General features: G+C 33.8%; 2 protein-coding genes across 3 annotated transcripts; one reads left to right on the top strand and one right to left on the bottom strand.

The window, feature by feature from the left end:
- Positions 1-2662, top strand: LOC146931359 (Pentatricopeptide repeat (PPR-like) superfamily protein). 2 transcript variants are annotated; one of them, XM_085702847.1, is made up of 3 exons: positions 1-279; positions 735-978; positions 1336-2632. In XM_085702847.1, the coding sequence occupies exons 1-3, from the start codon at positions 246-248 to the stop codon at positions 2450-2452; spliced, it is 1395 nt and encodes a 464-aa protein (XP_085558973.1). In that variant the 5' UTR covers positions 1-245; the 3' UTR covers positions 2453-2632. The 2 variants fall into 2 exon arrangements, with proteins under 2 accessions (XP_085558973.1, XP_085558972.1); XM_085702846.1 differs by having other exon boundaries at positions 735-2662.
- A 2022-nt stretch (positions 2663-4684) lies between these two features.
- Positions 4685-11622, bottom strand: NTMC2T5.2 (Calcium-dependent lipid-binding (CaLB domain) family protein). Its single transcript, XM_085702843.1, has 9 exons — positions 10588-11622; positions 9733-9974; positions 9293-9311; positions 8711-8928; positions 7879-7988; positions 7697-7795; positions 5900-6353; positions 5650-5782; positions 4685-4933 (listed from the first exon to the last, which is right to left on the bottom strand). The coding sequence occupies exons 1-8, from the start codon at positions 11415-11417 to the stop codon at positions 5694-5696; spliced, it is 2061 nt and encodes a 686-aa protein (XP_085558969.1). The 5' UTR covers positions 11418-11622; the 3' UTR covers positions 4685-4933; positions 5650-5693.
- Positions 11623-13490: the final 1868 nt, after the last annotated feature.

The raw sequence follows: 13490 nt of genomic DNA, 5'->3' as shown, positions 1-13490 counted from the left end.
ATTTCACAACATAGATGAACTCATATGACATGTGGCAAGAATAAAGGATTTAGACCACCATCATCCCTTCTTCCTCTCCGCCACCGCCGACCCTTCCCGTCCATATATCGGCGGCACTCTCTTCATTATGCTCCACATCAATTTCGGATATTGATGAACCGGGTCAGTTTGATTCTGGTTCGGTGGTTAATTTATCGTTGACTGAAATCTATCTTATAATATAATACCCTTCACTTGGCACCGCTATGACTACTGATAAACTTATTCGATCTGTACGAGGTGCGACTAACTTTTTTCCACTTCTTCTTAGCTATGTATCGCTTATTCATAATCTAATAACGTTCTAACTTTTTTTCTTTGATTTGATGTTTCTATTGTTCATTCTTATCTACCGGCACAAACACTTGGGAGAAACATAAGTTATCCAAAATAGCTTATGAAAACAGCTTATAGCCTACACAAAAACAATTAAACTTTATTTTATCTTTTGTCGTAGAAATAGCCTATACATAAGTTTTTATCATGATAAGTGCTTATACTATAACCTGCAAATCAAACACGCCCTAATTCTGTTATTGTTTAATACATATATCTTTTAATCTTCTTCAGTTCAACTCATTTTACTTTCTTCGCATCAATCGAATGAAACGGAAAATATCTGCTTTTCAATATCCACTGAATTATTGTTACTGTATCGTTTTCGGATAAAATATTTCTCTAATTTCTGTTCACAGGTCCAATCTTACCGTCATTAAGCATATCGACGATTTCGGAGTTGTTGAGTAAACAACATTGGTCAGAGCTCAAACCTCATCTAAGAGTGATCAAACCTGCAACATTTCTAGATCAATTGCTCAATGCCGGAGTCAATTCAGAGCTTGTTTTAAGGTTCTTTAAGTGGTCTCAGAAAGAGTACAGACTTTCATATGGTCTTGAACCAACTTCCAAAGTTTTACATTTTCTAGCAAATTCAAAAAGGTACTCTAAAGTTAGGTCTTTTCTGGATAGTTTTGTTAAAAATGAGAAGCATACAGTTTCTTCTGTTTTTCACTCCCTTTTGTTGGACGGTGGTCGAGCAGGTGCCACTGCTCTGATAATCGATATGTTGGTGTTAGCATATGTGAGAAATTTTGAGATTCATTGTGCTTATGAAGCGTTCACACGAGCTAAAGATTATGGATTTAAATTATCACTGACTTCGTGTAATCCGTTGTTGAGTGCTTTGGTGAAGGAGAATAAAATTGGTGATGTGGAATATGTGTACAAGGAGATGATAAAAAGAAGAATTCACCCTAACTTGAACACGTTTAACATTTTCATTAATGGTCTTTGTAGAGCTGGTAAGTTGAATAAGGCAGAGGATGCTATTGAAGACATGAAGGCATGGGGAATTTCGCCAAACGTAGTTACTTATAACACTCTTGTTGATGGTTATTGCAAGAGGGGCAGTGCTGGAAAAATGTTCAAAGCTGAAGCTTTTATAAAGGAAATGCTTGCTAATAAAGTTTGTCCAAATGAAGTTACCTTTAACACTCTTATTGATGGGTTTTGTAAGGATGAGAATGTATCGGCTGCAAAGAAGGCTTTTGAAGAGATGCAAAAGCAGGGATTAAAACCTAATTTAGTTACTTATAACTCACTGATAAATGGTCTATGTAATAATGGTAAGCTAGAAGAGGCGATTGATTTGTGGGATAAGATGGTTGACTTGGGTTTGAAGCCAAATATTGTAACTTATAATGCTCTTATTAATGGATTTTGTAAGAAGAAGATGATGAAGGAAGCAACAAAAGTTTTCAATGACATAAGTAAGCAAGAGATGGTTCCAAATGCTATAACATTTAATACTATGATTGATGCATACTGTAAGGAAGGGATGATGGAGGAAGGATTTTCACTTTGCAGTTCAATGCTAGATGAAGGGATCTTGCCGAATGTTTCGACCTATAATTGCTTGATTGCAGGCCTATGCAGAAAACAGGACTTACAGGCTGCGAAGGAGCTACTTAATGAAATGGAGAACAAGGGTTTAAAAGGTGATGTTGTAACGTACAACATCTTGATAGATGGACTGTGCAAAAACGACAAATCAAGAAATGCAGAAAAGTTACTTGATGAAATGTTCAACCTTGGTCTGAAACCTAATCATGTAACATATAATACTTTGATGGATGGTTATTGTATGGAGGGGAAACTCAAGGCAGCATTGAATGTCAAGGCGCGTATGGAGAAAGAACGAAAGCAGCCAAATGTTGTTACTTATAATGTCTTGATTAAAGGATATTGTAAAATTAATAAGCTAGAGGCTGCAAATGGGCTTCTTAATGAGATGTTGGAAAAGGGTTTGAATCCAAACCGTACTACATATGATATAGTAAGACTGGAAATGTTGGAGAAAGGCTTTACTCCTGACATAGAAGGGCACTTGTATAATATCTCTAGCATGTCTTAACAAGAAGTTGTGATGATAGATGTGATTTTCTTGATCAGTGTATTATTTATCTACTGTTTTTTTTAACCAAAATCATCTACTGTTTAGAGTAGAGTTTCATAAAAGATTCACAAGATAAAGATCAACTTGTACACATCTTGGTTTTAGCTGCATTTTTGCGCAAGCGCTACCGTTACACAATTCTACCGTCTTGTATTGTTGGCATTTCTATTACATACTCATTCATTGTATTAAGTATAACTAGATGTCAGGCAGATGTTTAAAACTTTTTTAACGAAAAATAATAAGGATTTATCTCCTCACACAGAAATAATATGATAGATGTGAATTTGGTATTTGATAATATGTACTTTTGAAATTTTTGATAAAGGTGATAATTTTGTAAACTGTGCTTCACATCAATTGACAATCTTGCAAATATTTATACAATTTCACATAGATGACTTCATTAACACAAAATGGTGAAAATTCACTTCAAAACCATAAGGATGTGATTTAGAAACATAGTATCTATCTAGTTTTAGTTATTGAAAGTTTGATAAATAAATACGAATAACAATGGGTGTGAAATAATTCTGATCAAGATCTCAATCTCATTTTTGTGGTGTGGTTTAACCAAAACTTTGACAAAAACATAAGGGAGATCTGTATAGTTTTAGCACTAATAGTAATAGCCATTACTCTATCTAAAAGTGAAATATTAATTATTTTAACTACAGATATAAAGGATACAAAACATAAGCTGCTTCTTAGTTTGTTTGTTGACTTGAAAGTTGTGATTTATAGGAGCCAACATCATAGTTCTTTTAGTAGTTTAAGGAGCTGTAAAGGGGTTTAGGGTTGTGTTACTAGAATTTTGCAAAGAAATAAAAATCTTGGCCTTCTTTAAGTTTTAACCGAGAAACTCTGAATAGCAGATGAAAACTGCAGTTTTGAAGGTGTTACAACCACTTTCCTTGCATTTAGAGGTGTTAAATTTGGCCTCTCCTCCTACACAGTATTGATCATTTATAGATGCAAATGTTAGAGTGAGAATGAAAAAATGGTGGAAACATATCTCAACTTCACCAAATGTCACCAGGCTGAAGAAATGGCCATAATTTTATGTTCGCACTCTAATTGCACCCGCATTGGCTGCCTGATAATTTGCACCTATTATCAGCAACTTTGGTATATGTTGTAATAAAATGGAAAAATCTTGGTAGTTTAGTACAAATTATGGAGGCAAATTATGACGGTAAATGAAGCTAAGTTGATCAATGTTACACAGTTGGTATCGTTGCAACCCATGCCACCAGAGTCAAATAAGATGCTAACCAATCAAGTCAATCATGCGCTTGAAGATTTCACCAGCTCCAACTCCAAGCTTGCACTCGAAGATCTCGCCAGATCCAACGCGAATATGTATTGAACTCATAATTCATTAGATTTAGATCCTATTTCATATTGATATTATATAGATTGTTTGATTTTATTTAGTTCAAGACCTGATAAGAAAAGTAGGAATAATGTATATATACACTATACCTCCGTTTGCATTAATTATACCTTTTACATAACTTACTAGTTACTACCCCAAATTTCAAGTATTGTGTCTTTTCTTTATCGTTCCAATTTTATCGGATGTCACCAAAGGGACTGCAATTATTGTGTCTTGAATCATGTGTTATATACACTTAAACAAATGCACCCTCTTTTCAAAAGCATTATGTATGTTTGGATACATTTGCAAACTCGCAATTGATTAAACTTTGAGTTGTGAAATTTAGTATAGTAGATACAGGACAAAATGGTTAGTAACATACACCCAAGGGCAAACAGGAAAGCAAAACCCGTATTAGGTCCATGTCAATCAAAGTTGTAAATCAAATTTGGTTAAACAATCAGTCAAACAAATGAGCTGTGAAATTTAGTATAGTAGATACAGGACAAAATGGTTAGTAACATACACCCAAGGGCAAACAGGAAAGCAAAACCCGTATTAGGTCCATGTCAATCAAAGTTGTAAATTAAATTTGGTTAAACAATCAGTCAAACAAAGAGTCATCATTGAAACAAACATGTGCTAAACAATCGCTTAGGGTTACATGGACATAAGGTTACATACTACCATTCTGATTTCCTTGTTATTTTTTATCTTCAGACACCATCAGCAATCATTGATAAATTAAGAAATAGTCATCATTATTCGCATATTGGAAAGGTTGCAAAAAAAGTCACAGACAAGTAAAATGGTAAAAGAAACCTGTTATTCTATTTTATTATTGCCTGGTAAAAAAACAATATCGTTTGTATTTGCATATATAACAATTAATATATGTTGAAGCTGAATTAAAATTTGTAGCTCTCACAAATCGAAGCCAAGAATCACGCGCCGCTAGTAGATGCTTTCCTCCACAGCAGTACTCATGCATATACAAATATACTAAACTAGACTAGTAGCTAAAAGAAAAATGATCTGATTAAAACCCACTGCACAACCTGTCAGGATAAAAGAAAAAGCCCACAATTAACAACTTTTAGTGGAAAATGAGCACAAGAAGTACGAACATAACATGTAAGCAGTTGAACTATCCAATGGAAGTGCACAATATTGTAACAAAAACTGACGTTATTTCTTAAGGCGTACATATACTGAGTATTCACGATGTGTTTGAGAGTACGAGACTTTATTTTACTATGATTGGATCGGGGAACCAATAATAACAATGATATGTTCCACCACCCTTGGGATTGTTTAAAATAAGACAGAATGAATTGGAATATGATGGAATGCATTCCATTTCATTACATCCAATACTCCACTTTTTTTTTGCTCGCCGATTTGGTGGATATGGAATGAAACAACCCTTATAAATATGGCCTAACAAGGGAATAGTAAATTCTTTCCATTCCATTTCAATCTGCTTTATCTCATTACATTTCATTACACTCTCCATTAGTTATCCACGCATGGAGAGAAGCTTCAAGATGGACAAGCACAACAAGGCGAATATCAGATAGTTGCCGACGCCATATGAGAAAAAAAAATCTATAATCTAAAGGAAAAATCAATGTCTATGCACTACTGTTGCTTAATCAATCAACAACGAACATAAAACCTTGTTAAATCTTTATGGCATGGTTATTGCAATATAATAGATAAAAACGAGCTTACTAAAGTTGAATATAAGAAGCAATGAAGACGTGAGAATTACTTTAGCTGAACCAAGATGAAGATTGCATGCAGCAGAACACCATCTCAAGGATTGAAGATACTTGAACCACTGATATTGACAGCAATTAATACTGCTATGCTAGTAATCACAGCAAGCCAAAATAAGGCCGACCCTGCATTGAAGTTTAACTTTCGTCATGAATATGAGATGCTTCATGAATCTTGTAAACATTCAGATAATACATGTCCATGTTAGACAGCTTAAATTAGAGATTCTAAGAGTATGGTACCTCCAGAAGAACCTTCAGAATTATCAGCACTAGGAGGAATTGATTCCGCATTGGCAACAGGAGATTTTGATACTTTAGACCCTGTATTTGAGCCATTATCCAAACCTTTGGTAAACCCCGTTTCAGATGCTACTATCCCTTGGAATTCTTCGCTAACAATTATTGCAGCCAAAACATCCATAAATGATTCTTTATCTGCCGGGTACGCAGAATCTCTTACGCCCATCGTATCAGTGACATTTGCTTCTTCTATATCAGACAACTCATCGTCTGAAACATCTATATCAATGGAATCCTCCTCAGTCTTGTCATCTTCCTCATCCTCCACATATGCTTTATATGTTAGCCTAAGCAATATCTCCCCAGACGAGCCCTTTCGTAAAAAACCCCAACCCCCTTGTAAAGCAACAATTCTGTCTGTTGGTACAGTGTCTTGAAGAGATCCCAAATCAACCTGAAAACATTATCAAATAAGAAACATACACCCAGGAAAAAATAGCTCCATTCTTAATCAATTGCAAACAACAAATCTCAATACAGCTGACAAATTTTATAATCATAAATAACAACAATATTATCAAACATCACTACTTTGATGCAAGGGATTGGGAAGATAATATTTACATTGCAATAACTACTCACAACATCGCGTAAAAATAAATAAGTTCACACCATTCAGAATATTGTGTGTTTTGCAATGGGGCCACCGTGGTCGAAAAGTGTGGTATTTTTTAAGACTATACTACATCTAAATGGCATGAAAATAGTTAACATGGTCGCTAAAAATCCCAGCACGTTAAAGGAGGACAACAGAAAATTGTCAACTACTCTCTTTGATGGGAACTAAAAATCTCTCGAAAAGTTATGCAGCAAAAAGGGAGCTCAACTCCTTATAACAGAGGAACACAAATTTAATGGCAAAAGGATAAAAGAAGGAATGATACTCAGACTGCAACAAGCAATCTCCGCCCAAGCCAATGGCCCACCAACATCACCACAAAACTCTCTTCCCCTCTCTTCCCTTACCGAAACCCCTGCACCCTTCCCATGAACATCCAACTTTTTCCCTACTAGGACCCCTTCATTACACATTGAAAGCTGTCTACACCATTGTTCCCAGCACACGCCAGAAAATATTCTACCTTTGGGCTTCTTATTTTTAAAGGCCACAGTTCTTTCAGCGACTAAGCAAAGGAAAGAATTAGAAGAAGTCATATTCATACTCGATACAGTCCAAAACCATGCCCTATACACTCCAAAGCATTCAGTGTAGTGGCATACAATAAATCTTGAAAGAATCCTCCGTAAGATTAAATAATTTAAGCATCTATATTTTTTAAAAAACACTAATAATATAACTCATCTAAGATCACCAATTCTGGTGAGGCTCATTCGGCTTAACTCTGTTCAATTCATAAGGAAAACACAGCTAATCAGCAACAGAGGAGGAAGGGAGAACCTAATAAGCACATCTTTGCTTAAGACAAGGATTCCACATGCAATAATAATGAGTCAGACACAAGACATCAAACCAGACTTTTAACGAGAAAATATTTGAAAAATTGGCCAAAAATACATGTTATAGATATTAAAATTAAGCAATTAGCATGCAGCATTATGGACCATAGACATACAAGACACTAAGCAGCAAAAGAAAAAAAGAGAAAAACTAATTGTATTATCTATGCACGTAAACTGTGAATGAACTATGAAGTATTAAACTAATAAGTAGAGATCACAAGGAATAAAACATCACCAAAACCCAAATACTTTTGGTATTGCACACATAATATATACCTCTCCAGTACCAATAGTCAAATCTGCAAATCCCAGAGCGTCCTTAACTTGGATACTTAACTTCTGCTTTTTCGGGTTGGAAACAAGCATATGGAAATCCTGTAGTGCTAGAACATGTGAATACAACGGAAAATATGGAAATAGTATAAACAAAGATGAATCAGGAAATTCAAAAACAACACCTGATTCCAAATTGGCATTCCAGGGGCGCCAATGACAGTAGTTTGACTGTTCTTTTTGCTGCGTATGGTTTGATCTCCAAGGCTAAGAATGACATATGGATCTGTCTTGCCTGGAAAAATAGCAAATAAAAAAAATTGAGTGGGGCAGATGATGCAACATATTTCACATTATTTCCTAACTGGTATTCTTGTGAATACTGAAACTGGTAATCAAAGAAAACAAATATAAGACAAAATGGGGTACAAAAGAAAGATAAGACCAAAACTACGTTTTAGTTATGATTTAGAATCCAATAAAAACGAACAAATCATTACAAAACGAAGAGAAATTACTCAAGGTAGCAGTTCTTTTAAGCATGCAACTATAAGTTTAGACTTTTTCCCCTTTTTCCTTTCTTCTGCCTCTTCTATAGAGAATATTCATGCTACAATTTTATCTTCACATGAATTAATAATGTACAAAAGAAAAAATCAATCACGATTAAATTATACAACTTTAGTCTAACATCTGAAGACTGACTACCTTGGAGTCTACCATGTTAATCGATACTAATAACTTTAGTCTAACATCTGAAGACTGACTACCTTGGAGTCTACCATGTTAATCGATACTAATATATATAGAACAAAAGAAGTTCTTGTGAACCAAATAATATTAGAGGATAAAACAAAATGTGTCCACATAACATTGTCCACATAACATAAAAGTACTAAATAGACTACAAAAAGAAAATCTATTAAATAGCAAAGAAAGTCCCAATCTACTACAAATAATCCAAAAAAAAAAAAACAGCAATTTACTTAAAAGCAAATACAAGACAATAGATTTTACCAAAAAAATAAGGAAGCTTTCGAGCATCCACAAGAGTCACGGAGAGTTCACCAACAGAATCCATGTTTCCTTCTTGCATTTCTCCAGATTTAACACCATCAACGACAGGACCAACAGTGACGGGACCAACAGCTTTTCCCTTCTCGAAATCCAAAACAATTTTGTTTGGCCGTACAAATAGTCTAGGTAAATCTACTGTAAGAAGTTTGGTCAAAAACCTACAAGAAAAAGGCCAGAATAATTACATACAGTTAGTGCAGGAAAAGAACCAATTTCCACAGCCAATCTAGAGATAATCCATAACGATGAAGAGAAACAAGGAAAACTCAACTTTTAAATTTTAAAATAGTGTATAGCCATTTACGATTAACACAATAAATATTTAATCTGGAGTAACAAAAGTTTCCAAAGTGCAGTTACTTTCTAATTTCTATAATTAGTAGCATTAGCATCGAATGCATGTTCTAATAATACTTTATAAATAATACTAGTACCATTTTAAATATGCATTTACAAAAGTGCACACATACTGATTCACAAGCATCAAATGCAATAATAGTAAAAAAGAAAAATGAAACTTACATCGAGAGAACTGGAATTGCTGACCATGCCCAATGATGCAAAAAAGAAGAAACAAACAGAAATGTCAGCAACAATGAATTCGATATTCTTCAAAAATATGTATTTTAAATGCAAGGAAATGATATGTAACATATGTTTCTTTCACCTATCAAAAAAAAAAAAAAAAACTCTATTATCAAAATTAAAATACCAGATGGAAAATACATTATATTAAATACGAAACAATCCCCAAGTTTTAACCCAATAGTTTGGGAGAGTTGTTTCATCACATTGTATTAGAGCTTCTACAACCAAGTGATCAAGAGTGTTACCATTTCCACCACCACTCCACTAAAATAAAAAATAAAAAACTAGATAAATTTAAATGCAACATAGTTGAATTGCTTACAGAAGCACTCAGATCGTAAAAGAGGAATAAAATTTAAAAACATTTGACATACCCATTAAGTTGAACAAACGAAATGGAGACAGTTCAAACTTGATCTTTGGAAGTGAAACAAAAGCCCATGAAGCAGCTCCGACCCAAGGAGCTGTTGGTATTAATCTCAATTTTACCCAAAGTTCACCATCAATGTCAAAATCTCGAACACCAACAGGTACAACAATTGGAATAATACCAAATTTCAGAGAAAGGCTTAACAGCATGCGAGCACCTCCAGTATACCTAAGGCCTATCTGGTATCTAGATAAAACCAAGGAAAATAAATTGCGTATATTAAGCACATGATAATAAAAACCTAAAACACACAATAGCCTCAGACCTCAGGAATATAAATCCAGAAATACAATTACTAAAAATGGTCCAAAATCCAAAACTGATCCTTTCTACAGAAGATATGATAAAAAAAAGTTACGAAAACATCAATTGTGCAAATGAAGCATACTAAGCAAAAAGATCTTTTTTTCTTTCAATATTTTATAGCCAACAAAACATTTAACTTAAGCTATGATATGCTCACCAAAACACACCAACAGCGAGTCTATTCCCTTGCCTCGTGCCACAAAAAAGTGGAGTACCAAGAGGGAAATACCATGTCATTGTCTTCTCATCATTTTAAAATTCTCATTACATTAACTAAAACAGCCCTGGATGAGAATTTGATGAGTACTATTCCAATGAGCATATATAAAAATGAAAAACCTCAGTTTGAAAATGACTTCATTGAAAAAAAGAACCCTTTTCAGCAGATAACATTAAACAAAGAAAAATAACATAAGTTATAGCAATCAATCAAGTCAAGAGTTTACTCATACAATAACAATGTAATATAGCATACCAGAGAAGAAAAACATACTGTAAATCATTGACACGGCGAGAAGTCCTACGTTCAACATTCCTAACAGACAAAGGTTCATCCCCTAACGAGAACTGCTTAATCTCAACCCTTTCAACATAATCAGGCTTCTTCAAATCATCAATAACAGGTTGAAGCAACCCAATAATCCAATTCTCAAGTCCACCTCTATAAACCTTCCACAACTTCCCTAACACCATATTCACCCATTCAACCGACTCTTTCCTCTGCAAATCCTTCTCCAAAAACAGAGAAAAACTAGTAGGCACTTGCGGCCACACACCGCGAAAACTATCCTCACTACTAACTTTGTTCCTCCTTCTTCTAAAAGTCCATAATTTATCAAAAACAACACCAACAAAGAAAAAAAACACAAACAAACCAGCAACGTTTCGGTTAATAGGAGGCGATGGAATCGGGTGAATCACACCCAATTGAGTTCTAAGCTTATCCACAATTGGATCCTCTTGAAAAGTAGTAAAATTTGAACCCAATTGAACCTGTGAATCCCTCAATTCACGTTCACCGCCTTCAACTTCAAGTTCATCATTTGAATTTGAAATTCTGTCATCAAAAACAAAACTTTTTGCACCCCTTTTAGCAGAATTAGCGAATTTTGGATGGGAAGTAGTTGTAGATTGTTTTTGAATTGAAGATGAATAAAGGGTCCATTTTTTTCTACGGAATTTACGATATGAGTAATGATTTGAAAATAAGCGCTTTTTCATGGTTTTGGAAAGGGGAAAGGAAAGAAGAGAATTGGAAGCATAATTGTTGTTGCAGGGACAAAGAGAGAAGTGAAAAGTAGGAGAAGCTTGTTGAAGAATCATGAATGGATATGGATAGAAGAGAAGAGGATGAACAAAGGGTCATTACAATGGATATGATTAAGCTTAAACAACATGAATGAATTGAATTAATACTTTGAAATTGGGATTTGTGGTATTAATTGAAAAATGTAAACTTGAAAGCTTGGGAATGTTGGAAGTGGGAAGAGGAATGGAATGGAATGGAATGTTATGAAGAAATTGAATTGGAATGAAGAAAGATTGGACACGGTTTTAGTGGGAATTTCAACCTAGATTTTTGGCCTCAGAATTTTGACTACGTGGATTATCATTTGTGACTCAAAGATCTTAGTATGCATGTAGACCTCCACTCCACATCATCTTTGAGTAAATGGGAAACACGGTCCAAAATTGGAAAATTTTGTGATTACCTCTTGAAATTCAAAGAAGGTGAAAGAAAAAAAAATTTGTTTTTTTTTTGAACAACTAAAATTTTTTTTGTTAAACTCAGACAATTTACCATCTCCATCGTCTTTTTGGAATGATGAAAGTAAATGTAAATTAGTGAGGTGGAATGTTATGAAAAAATTGTTAAATTTAGACACTGTCACATTCCAAACTAGTCACATTGTATGACATGTTATCCCACGTCATATGAGATATTTTCTTTTATATTTGAAAAAAAAAATCTAGAATTTTTTCAATCGTTATGAACAAACACTCTCTTGAAATTTTATATTTATGTGTAAAATGTTTCATAAAATTGATAATAATCAAATAAATTGGTCTTCTTTGTCAATATCTTTTTTGCTTTATTCATAGTTTTAGTACTCATATTTCTAAATCTAAGATTTATATTCTATAATATTTAAATTTAGGGGGCTGCTAATTTACACTCGCCTAAAAACACTAAGGTGTAAATTAGCAAGGTACATACACCTAAAAACAATAAGGTGTAAGTTAGCAACCTACACTCACTTGATTATATACATTCATTTTTATAAATTTTATCAAATTGTTTACACCCACCTCACTAATTTACATTCACTTTCATCATTCAAAATATTGTTTCCTTAAAAGTTTGTCTCTGTTACATGTTTTGTACCTTAAGCATGACATTGTCTTCTTTGTTTCTTTTTTTAAGGATATTCCTTAAGATAGTTACAAAACTGCCATTCTATTTAAATTTAATTATAATAGAAACAAAAGAGTGTTTTAGTAAAATATAAGAAGTGAGTGTAGCTTACTAATTTACACCTTAATGTTTTTAAGTGAGTGTAAATTAACAGTCGCTTAAATTTATGACTTTTTCTTCATCTATATATTAGTGGCTAAATTTTGATGATGAAACAAATGAGATGTTTATATCACAAATGAGTAAATGACATGAAAATAAGTTGCTTAGTGATAATTAACAAATACGATTTGTTACAACAAATTTGTTTACTTTTGCGATATAGATTAATATTAATATACATTTCAATGACACGAAAATGATTTGGTAAATGAAAGTTCGCCAAGATAGTGTCACATTGTCAACTCCCTTTTCACATAAATAACTTGCTTATTACACCATCAAAATGAACTCAAAAAATAGATAGATAAAAAATATAAATTAGATTGTCAACTAAGTTCAACTCTGTTGTTTTTGGATTTCCAAACTGTTAAATTTGAATCTCCAAATTCTATCATCTACCGAAGTTGTTACTAGGTTGAGTCACGACCAGGTCGCTCTCTTTAAGACGTTTCGTGGCACTACCCAAAGTTGTGCAAGGTAGACTATCAACCACGCCGCCTCCAGGATAAAACAAGCCCAGCTACAACTGTTCGATTAACTACTGCACTGTAGATAAATCGTTCGAGAATTACACCCTCAAAATATGGCTCAATCGTTTGATCGAAGCCACTCGATACGGTACGTAACCGCTCTATTCGAAACCGTTCAAATTAATATGGTATTATTACCATTCTATTATGGTGCTGAGACCACTCAAATATGGTGTTACCACCATTCTAACTTCTCCAAAACATGAATATGGCACTACGACCACTCAAATATGGTGATACCACCATTTCTCCTTAAAATTATTAAAATAATATATATACTGTTAAGAT

This window comes from Medicago sativa, chromosome 4, assembly GCF_051527215.1.
Source record: "Medicago sativa cultivar Bolivia chromosome 4, Bolivia_mono, whole genome shotgun sequence".
Taxonomy (NCBI): domain Eukaryota; kingdom Viridiplantae; phylum Streptophyta; class Magnoliopsida; order Fabales; family Fabaceae; genus Medicago; species Medicago sativa.
The sequence above is the reverse complement of the archived record's forward strand: the minus strand, read 5'-3'. Positions and strand labels throughout refer to the sequence as shown.